The 10,763-nt window shown below is 39.3% G+C and overlaps 1 protein-coding gene across 1 annotated transcript; it reads left to right on the top strand.

The window, feature by feature from the left end:
• Window positions 1–681: 681 nt before the first annotated feature.
• LOC309686987 (extracellular calcium-sensing receptor-like) lies at window positions 682–9,335 on the top strand (the record flags this gene model as incomplete). The annotated part of the gene is made up of 10 exons (XM_082501655.1): window positions 682–813; window positions 5,180–5,316; window positions 5,614–5,908; window positions 6,193–6,279; window positions 6,403–6,672; window positions 6,894–7,103; window positions 7,202–7,477; window positions 7,894–8,121; window positions 8,199–8,322; window positions 8,431–9,335. The coding sequence occupies 10 exons, from the start codon at window positions 682–684 to the stop codon at window positions 9,333–9,335; spliced, it is 2,664 nt and encodes an 887-aa protein (XP_082357781.1).
• Window positions 9,336–10,763: the final 1,428 nt, after the last annotated feature.

The raw sequence follows: 10,763 nt of genomic DNA, 5'->3' as shown, positions 1-10,763 counted from the left end.
ATCACTAACCTTGTTATCATCTCTGTTACCCACTCAGTTACCGGCTTAGGCATAGGCTCTATCACTCCTACCAGCTCAGGCACCAGCTCAATTACCAGCTCAGCCATCTATTCAGTCACCAGCTATTCAGTCACCAGTTCAGGCTTTAGCTCAGTCACCTGGCCTGCAGCCACAGCATCCAGAGCCGGCTGTGAGCTCTTCCTCGTCCCAGGCAGAAGTTTCCACACCTGCTGGCCCTGACTCGTCTCAGCCAGAGGTTTCCCCACCTGCTGGCCCTGCCTCGTCTCAGCCAGAAGTTTCCGCACCTTCTGGCCTTGCGTCGTTTGCAGCTCCACTGCCGGCGGCTCCCACACCACTGCCCTCCTGACCTGTTTCACCTCAGTTGCTGGCCACGCGGTTGCCCAACAGAACTGATTTGGCCCAGCCACTGGCCACACGGTCACCTGCCAGAACTATTTCTTTTGGGACTCTGGACTCAGGACTCTCTAATCATCATCAGTCAGTGTATTTAAGTCTGTCTTGTCATCGTTAATTCTGTGTCTGTGTTTTCTGTTCAGCCAGCCAGCCATTCAGTCACTCAGCTAGTCTGTTTGATGTTTGTGGTGAGGCGTGGTCGGCGGTGCCGTCTGGACGCACCTACAACTGAGCCAGAGGGAGGAGCTGGCCCAGAGAGTGGCCTAGATGGCGGCCCACGGAGGTGTGCCGCCAGCGGGAAGAGCTGCGGGTCCAGACCGAGCGTCACCTGGAGAGAATGGCAAACCTGGCGATACTGCTTCAAGCCTGGTCAGCATCGCCGCCGCCACCCCCGCCGGTGTAACCTGACAGTGGGGAAGCAGTGGAGGAGCCGCTTTGGGCCACCTTTAGCATTTGGCATTTTCCCAACAACATAATGTAATACCATAATCTAAATCCAGTCAATAAAACAGAATTTTCTTAAAGCAAACATCAGCAACCCAAAATTAGCAACCCCAGGGTTAAGTCTCCAGCTCCACACTCATGTGAAACTACACTCTTCCCCTCTGGTCTCTCTTCTCCTCTGGTCTCTCTTCTCCTCCTGCTCATGGCAAAGCAAAACATAGCAAAACAAAGCATTCACCCTTCTCTTACCGGCGTGGTGAACTGTTTGTCAACCTTTACTCAAAACTTCAGTCCACTTCGTCAGTCCATCACAATTCAGTCACACATACACTCACACACATCCACACAAGATATTGCTGATAGTGGAGACTCCCGTGCAAATAATCAGATTCTCCACCCTCAGCAACATGAGCTCATTAATTTTGTTTTGTTTTGTTTTGTTTTTGTTTTTAGAAAAATAGTTATTTATTATGTTTTAACTGGATTGACTTGCTACAATCCTTTTGGACGGGAACTCAAACGGTGATCGGTTCCCACAGTTAGGCTTTTCCTCAGCCCATTATAATCTGGAAAAGCTCACCTTATATTTGTTCTCCTGAAAATTTTACAGCGCTGTTAATTCAATCTTGCAGGCCTGCTTAGAACAAAAATCAGAAAAAGAGAGCTGATTATTAGCTCATCTAAGCACAAAACATCGTCACCTGACAGGTTTTCTCTAAGTGCACTGTTACAAAAATAATGGGCCCAGTTACAGACATGTCCATGACTAGTAAAACTCCCTCTATTAAAATAAGAAAACAACCCAAACCTAACTGACAGAATTAACCCATCACTAAAATAACAACCCCAAAAATCTTAATCCCAGAAAAGTTTTGCTTGCTAATCTAACAATATGTTGTGGGAATTAGAACTTTGTGGGCCACAAAAGTTTTGCCCTACTCTTGGCTTAAGTAATACATGGTCTGAAATCAGACTTAAAAATCACTCCCTCTGTTCATTTTCCCCACATCATATTTCAGTGGTTGGCCTCAGGTGCTCCAGCGTCCTCACAGTCTGAGGTCAACTGACATAATTTCACCTGCTAAATACACAGAAAATCTTGTTAAAAGCCACACAGTTTTGCACAACCTTAATATTCCCATTACGCACTTTCTAAACACTTTATAACGATCTATTATCACTAAATTCTAGATTTCTATTCCAAATCTGGACTACTGGACAGACCTGACCACTTTATTTACTTATCCTGTATTTTACCATTATATATTTTACCAAGCAATTCTTCTCAGTCACAGCTATGTTTCCTTCAGTGGAAGCCTCAGACACACTGCCAGACAGGAAGCTTCTTTGTCACCACTGATTCAGCTAATTTGCATACTGACTCATCTCAGAAAAAGTTGCCTTGACAAGAGAAATGCATATTTAACCCTTTAAGACCTACCATAGAACCAAGTCCGCCAGAGCTTATATTATATTTTTACATGTTGCAGTGCCATTTTTGGGAGCATTTCAAGTTGATATACATCAATACAACCATTATAGCCCAAAATTTAATAATATATCTGCATTAAGTGCATAGTAATTACATACATTGCAAAAAAGTGCAATAAACTACAAAAAAATTGAAAATCGTTTTTGTTTTTTTAACATATATTTCTTGTTAGAGAAATTTAAGAGGCTTATCCCTCAAAACTGTAAGTACAAAAAAGTTGCACAAAATAGTTTCCCACCACAGGAAATTTATTTTAAGTGTCTTCATAGTTTTATTTTTGAAATACACCAATTTTTAGCAGTGCTACCGGGATTTAAAAATAGTTACGCAAAACGGAGCGTGCCCGCTCCGACCGGCTTTAAAGGGTTTAAACATTACCACATTATTGAATTATTTTTACTTTCTACAGTAATCACTTCTTTTGGTCAATCGGCACTATTATAAAAACTAATTTAAGCTTTTAATCACTGGTTTATCCTTTTTTCCTTTTTCACAAAAGTGACTGTATTATCATGGAACTTCCCTGAGTTATTTCTGAACTTCAAGCTTTAAGTGTGTTAAATCTACACCATTTAGCATTTAAGTCATGTATTCACATTCATGAATGTAAGCATGTCTCTTTATTGCGTGTATGTATTTGTATTCAGATTAATATTGAGTGTAAGCTGATCTTCATTGCATATTTGTTTTATAATCAGATTTAATTCATGCATCTTTGTGCTGAGCTGTGGATTCAAACTGTCTCACTTCTGATTCTCTCCAAAAATAATTTTACATGTGACAATTTGTATATGTGTCTTTTCTATTCATTCATGCAACTGTTAGTTTATTTATTTCTTTATCTCTCTCTCTCTCTCTTTTTTTTACCTTTCTGTTGTTATGCTGTGGACATTTCTAAACCTCCATGAGTTCAGTCTCAATCTTCAATCCAATTTCCCATATGCTTTCACTGTATTACGTCTAGGTTCACCTCTCACTGGTCCTCGTCCCTGTTCTCACAGTTTCCTGTGTGGCCTCCCAAATCAAACACAGGCCAAAATCAGCTGTTTCTTCTCTCCATTCCTTCTCTCTTGATCTTTTCAGTCTTTTCTTTGAGGTTAACTCCCAGCATGGCAAATATGAAACTCAGTGTCCAGTGCTGTCCAGTGCGTTCACACTCTTGTCACTGTTGAAGTGCATGTTCCATCCACAATAGTATTCATACATGCTGCTTGACCCTTCAGTATTTTACATCAGTTGCACTGTCTTTTTTGCCTGCTGTTAATTCTTCTTCGTCCACGGTGTTGTTCTGTCTGTCTTCTGTCTTCATCAGGAGATTCACACAATGAGATTTCCTGAATTGTTTTTTAAATGCTGTCTCTCACAGTGGCAATGCACCTACAATGTGAATTTCAGACCCCTCCATGATTTCTAAGTGGGAGAACTGACCTACTGCCGCACACTCTGGTTTAACTGCTGTACTATGGAGGACGAGGAAACTGCAGCGGGTGGTGAGGGTGGCAGAGCGGACAATTGGCACTTCACTTTACTGCTTAAATTTAATTAAAAAATTTGATTTTATTGTTTTAATTTAATTTTAATTAATATTATTTATTTATGTATTTTTAATTTGTTATTGTATCATATTTTTTGTCATGTCAAGTGTACAGCACTTTGTTTTCGGCTGGGAGTTGTCTGAAAGTGCTATGTAACTTAACTGCTTGCTTGTTTACCACCCACCTGTCATGCCTTGTTAGCCTCTAACTCAGGGATGTGAAAATCATTTTACATTGATAAATGTGTAAAATTACAGAGAAGGTTCTGGTAGCTTAACGCCCAGAGTGTCCTGTATTTTTGACACATAACAGTTTTCTTTATTGATGTCTTTTTAAATCAAAATTTCTATATCAGAGAGATACAAACAGGAACCTATAGAAACCTATCTATTACTTAATTAATTTGGTATAGTATGGATGGCTTCCGGGGAGTAGGAAAAGCTGTAAAACCAAAAAAAATTCTTTTAAAAGTCCACAAATGTATACATTTATGGACGACATATTTTCCAACCCTGACCAGTGGGCTGATTGGAATCTTTGCCAGGTTGATTATGGCCACCAAGTCTTACGCTTAACACCCCTGGTCTAACTCATCCATCAGATGGGCTCAGGAAATAGAAACAAATACCTTTGCACAGTGAAGTTTACTTAGTGTGTCATTCAAAAAAATTTATAAATAAAAACTAAAACCCTCCGCAAATCACCGGCTTGCTGCAATGGAGGGATTTGTATGATCCTGTGAACTCAGGGGCTATGCTATTTTATTGCCTACTGGTAGGGTTTCCCAAGGCAACCTAGCCCTGGGTGAGATGCCAGATTAAGACTGATTCAGTTGACCCCTATGATAGGAATCAAGGGATCAGTCTACCCTGCCTGGGCCCCACTCTGGAGCCAGGCCTGGGGGAAGGCGCTTGAATGAGAATATCTGGTGTCTTAGTCTTGAGCACAAAAAAACCTGTTTCTTTTGTTTTGTGTGTGCTACAAAACATTCCACACACACAACATGCTCACGGTGTTACCTAAGCCTACCTGGATACAACAACAGTATATGACCAAATGTATTTGAGGCCCACCCCTTTCTTCATCTTTTTCCCTGATGGGCGTTATAAAAGAATAGTCAACACAGCATGCTATTAAAAGGGAATGGGAAAGTAATAAAATGCCACAACTAGGCTCAAAAAACCAGAAAGCTGTCATGTGTTCATTTTTACAAACCAATTTAGTCCTGGTCATTTTATTGTATTCCTACTTCACTCATACTGTATCCTCTTCTTTGTTTCCCTCCTCGTGTCAGCTGCAGGGACAATTTCATCTAAATGGAATGAACAAGGTTGGAGATATCATTCTGGGTGGACTGTTTCCAGTCCACTTTTTCTCAAGTGTTCCTCATCCATCTTTTACCTCAGAGCCACAACAGCCTACTTGCCATGGGTAAGTATGACAGGAAAACAGCACAAAAAAACCCCAGAACAACTTAATGCCAATATGTGGGTTAATGCATAAAATGCATACATTTTATGCGTGTATGCATGCATAAAATGCATACTAATGCATACATTTTATGCATTAGTGCATACATAAATAAGTCATGTATATTGAATGGGGAATCTTCTTGATTTTTCAAATAAAATATCTCATAAATTATTATTCAGGTTTCTTAATTTTTTGTATAAGTCATTTTGCAACATTTTTCCTGATATATTTTTTAATTTAAATTTATTTTGTTAGTTTCTATGTACAAGGATTTAGGCAGGCACAAACCATGGCATTTGCTATTGATGAAATCAACAGAAATGCCAATCTGTTACCTAATGTGACTCTGGGATACACTCTTTATGACAACTGTGTTGAACTTGGAATTGGATTCCGTGCAGCATTATCATTAGCCGGCGGTCAAGAGGAGCAGATTGTATCAAATGGTACATGTACTGGAAATCCTCCTGTTCTAGGGATTGTGGGTGATTCTTCCTCTACACCTTCTATTGCCATCTCCAGTGTCTTAGGTTTATACCGAGTACCGATAGTAAGTTATCAGTTTAACTATACCATATTATTGTTGTATGACTTTAGATATTTTTCAGTGTTTGTATATACTGACTTAATTGTAAATTTAATGACAAGAACAATGTACAATATACAGTCTTTGTTTTTCACACGTGAGTTATTTTGCCACATTTTCCTGTTTGAGTGACAGTTATTGATTTAATTGTAAATTTAATGACAAGACCAATGTACGCAATACCCAGTTTAAAGGAGGCAGTAAAGACTTTGAATATTTCTAAAATATATTGTCTGTATCTTTCACAGGTGAGTTATTTTGCCACATGTTCTTGTTTGAGTGACCATCGAAAATATCCATCCTTCTTTAGGACGATTCCAAGTGATGCTTTCCAGGTGAAAATCAATCAGCAGAATTATTACAATTGCCAGTAGATGATGAGCAGCTAATCCACTAAAATTTTTCTTATTATCTATGCTCTCATGTTTTCTCATGTTTCTCATGTTGCTTTCACTTAGGTACGTGCTATAATTAAAATTCTAAAACATTTTGGCTGGACTTGGGCAGGTCTGCTTATCAGTGATGATGATTATGGACGCCACGCTGCCAGATCCTTACAATTCGAGCTAAGTTTGTCTGGTGAAGGGTGCCTAGACTACATTGAAGTTTTACCTTGGGACAAAGACACAGATGAACTCAGGAGGATTGTGAATGTGATGAAAAAATCAACAGCTCGTGTGGTCATTGCCTTTGTACATGAGAGTCACATGATAAACCTTATGGAAGAGGTGAAGTTTAAAAGAAAACTTGATTATTTCTTGTTATAAAGATCTGTATCTATACACTGTGTAAAAGATGTATTATGTCTTTAAATGAATGACTACAGAAACGTAAAGAAACAATTTATAACATATAACAATTTATAGCAAATACCTAAGTTGGATGTTAATGTCACAAAAGTAGGGGATAGTTACATCACTTTTTGCATTTGGTAAAATATAATGCACAGGTAGTAAAGGAGAATGTAACAAGTCTACAGTGGATGGCCAGTGAAGGCTGGACAGCAACAGCTGGTGTGCTCCAAACACCTCAGTTCATGCCATACCTGGGTGGTACACTGGGCATTGCTATTCGTCGAGGAGAAATACCAGGGCTCAGGGAATTCCTATTACAAATACGTCCTGACCTACATCACAACAATAACAATGGAAATAGCATGGTGGGAGTTGAAATGTTACCGTGATGTTGACAAGAATTTCATTATGCCATGTTTTTTTAAATGGAAAAGAAAAAACAGTTGTCAACAATATATTTCAGGTGAATCAGTTTTGGGAATTTACATTTCAGTGCAGATTTGCACCAGCTCCAGCAGGCTGGCTGGAAGGTGGAGGTGCACTATGCACTGGACAGGAAGATCTAGAAAATGTGAACACTGAGATCTTGGACATTTCCAACCTCCGGCCTGAGTATAATGTGTATAAAGCTGTTTATGCCCTGGCATATTCCCTTGATGACATGCTGCAGTGCAACCCAGGAAGAGGGCCTTTCAGTAGGCAAAGCTGTGCCACTTTGCAATCACTGCAGCCATGGCAGGTGTGATATGAATTTACACACTATGTTAATTAGATATCAATCTATGAGTAAATTATTTGATCTGTAATTACTTTCAGAACAAAATTCACCCTGTATGACTGAAAGCAGGGTGATTAAATTAATTATGAAAAAGCTGAAGTCAGCTAAATGAGTTTTCAATATTTCTGAGTAAAAGAAATGTTTAATATATTTAGATCAGAGCACTTTAACGAGTATGCATGTAATGTATCATTAGAGTTCTTGAAATTGTTAAAGATATTGCATATTAAGGAGCCCTCTTTAATATACAATTTGATTTTATTACGTTTATATGTATAGGTATAATAGGTATAATATTCCATTTCGCTATCAAATAGAGGGTGCCACTGTTTGGATTGTTAAAAATAATTTATTTCTTATGAATCCCTTTTTAACAGCTTCTTTATTACTTGGAAAGGGTAAATTTCACCACTCCATTTGGGGATCAAGTGTCATTTGACGAAAATGGTGATGTGGTGCCAATTTATGATGTGATGAACTGGTTGTGGCTCCCTGATGGAAGCACTGAAGTTCAGAATGTGGGTGAGGTTAAGAGTTCAGCTTTATACGGGGAAGAACTCATACTTGATGAAGACAAGATTTTCTGGAACTTTATTTCAAAAAAGGTTATGTGTTTTTCTGATTTTTATATTTTGTCAGTTGTACAGTATATTTATATGTAATATTTGATTTCATCCAATAGCCACCTCGATCAGTATGCAGTGAAAGCTGTCTTTCTGGTACCCACATGGTGAGAAAGAAGGGGGAACCCAAATGCTGTTTCGACTGCATCCCTTGTTCTGAGGGAAAAGTCACTAATGAGACCAGTAAGGTGTTTTGTTTTGTTTTCAGCACGATATATTTATTTTCATTCATATTAAAAATAGTATGCATTTCACCATCTTCCGCTTTCTTGATCTTTCTCCTTTTGCCAGACTCCTTGGAGTGCACCAGTTGTCCAGAGGATTTTTGGTCAAACCCCCAGCGTGACCACTGCGTTCCCAAGAAGACAGAGTTTCTGTCCTACCATGAGCCTCTGGGTATTTGTCTGACAGCTACCTCACTGCTGGGCACATGTATATGTGCTGTTGTTCTAGGGATCTTTATCTACCATCACAGAACACCTATAATACGTGCCAATAATTCAGAACTTAGTTTCCAGGTACTGCTGTCACTCAAGTTGTGCTTTCTTTGTTCACTGCTGTTCATTGGACGACCCAGACTGTGGACATGCCAACTCAGGCATGCAGCATTTGGCATCAGCTTTGTGCTGTGTGTCTCATGCATCCTGGTAAAAACCATGGTTGTTCTGGCTGTGTTCAAAGCCTCCAAGCCAGGAGGGGGAACCAGTCTGAAGTGGTTTGGTGCAATGCAGCAGAGAGGAACAGTTCTATTTCTTACATCTATTCAGGCAGCCATTTGCACTACCTGGCTTGTTTCTTCCTCTCCAACTCCACATAAAAACACCCAATACCAAAATGATAAGATTGTTTATGAGTGTGCATTTGGGTCCACTGTGGGTTTTGCAGTGTTATTGGGTTATATTGGTATACTGGCTTTCCTCAGTTTTTTAATTGCATTCCTGGTAAGGAATCTCCCTGACAGTTTTAATGAGGCCAAGCTCATCACATTCAGCATGCTGATCTTCTGTGCTGTGTGGGTGGCCTTTGTTCCTGTCTATATCAGCTCACCAGGAAATTATGCAGATGCAGTGGAGGTATTTGCTATCCTGGCCTCAAGTTTTGGACTCTTGATCACACTGTTTGGACCTAAATGTTACATAATCCTGTTGAGACCAGAACTGAACACGAAAAAAGCTATAATGGGTCGTGGCACTTAGTCATAAACATTTTTCCTCACAGGTTAGAAAAGTAGCTTTACAGTATAATAGAAATGGGAAAGGCTTCAGAAGTTTCTGCCAACAAATAGAGATTTGGAAGAGGTGTAATTTAGTGGGTATGTCTGTGAAGGTTCTCAGTCATCCAGGTCATCGTAGTTTAAGGAGCTTGGAAAGAAAGGTGTCTGGACTTTATTAAGTTGCTTGAAGACGTTTCATCTCTCATCCGAGAAGCCGCTTTTCTTTCCAAGCTCCTTAGGTTCAGTGAGTATTTTTTTATTGTACACACTGAGCATTTTCACTTAAAATCTTCTTAAATCATCTTAAAAGTCTTCATGTTTATCTTGAATACAAATAAACTACTCAGAAAATTAAGAGAACCCTTGAATGAACAAATGAATGTTGATGAATGAAATATTACTAAAGTTGACAGTCTTTACTTATATACATTGTGTAATTTATTAAGAACAAAATGAAGCACTCAGTAAAAACCATAATCATCAATCCTTTAACCCTTTAAGACTGTCAGAGATTTACAGTTAACAAACAGTCAGGTGAATAAACAACAATGAGACACTTGAGATAGTTAACGTGCTGCACGGGTGAACTACTCAGAGAGCAATCACCCCGAACTGCAGTATTCGTTTATTTTTATAGGTTACATCGTCAATATGCAAATATAATCACATTTCCTGTTACGCAGGTCCTGATGCTGTCTGTGTGAAAGCTGTGTGTGTAAGCTGTATGTGTGTGTGTCACAAAGTATGTGTGTTGCAAGTCAATTTCTAAGAATAATATAATGCAAGTCAACTTCTGCGGATATGTATTTCTGGACTGGTCTCTTGTCAGTGTCGCAGGGACAGCTTCCTGTTTCAACAGAAAACTGTGTCTGGTGAAATATGTGTAACATAACTTTTGAAGCATAATCAAATAAAACAATAAAAATTCCTTAACATTCCCTCCTGATGTTAAAATATTTCACCACTTAATCATACTTTATTATCAGCCAACAATCACTTGCTTTCAACACTTTCAATTGTAGCATCATTCAGTATGTGTGAGTGTGTGTATTCCTATACTAAATCTTCTTCGTCCGGTTCATCTTCTTGTGGCAGTCCAACATAGGTGATTACTGTGGCCTGTACCATCTTGCCAATCATTGATCTGATACAGGGTAGAATGCATGTAGAGAACATGCAAAGCAATAAAAGAAGAACTCCTATCAAGACAAGTCCTTTGATCACGAGGGTCGTCCAGCCGCCGCTCAGTAGCCAGGTCAGCCAGTCCTCTGTGTTCATGACATAGTCTTGTTGCTGTGCATTACTCAGTTGTCGTAACTTCTCCAGGGCGGTGGTCATGGTCAAGGAATGCACGTTATCTGGAATATAGGTGCAGCAAGTGGTGTTGAATAAGACACAGAGACCCCCTCTC

Source organism: Aulonocara stuartgranti (genome assembly GCF_965226115.1).
Source record: "Aulonocara stuartgranti genome assembly, chromosome: 14".
Taxonomy (NCBI): domain Eukaryota; kingdom Metazoa; phylum Chordata; class Actinopteri; order Cichliformes; family Cichlidae; genus Aulonocara; species Aulonocara stuartgranti.
The sequence above is the reverse complement of the archived record's forward strand: the minus strand, read 5'-3'. Positions and strand labels throughout refer to the sequence as shown.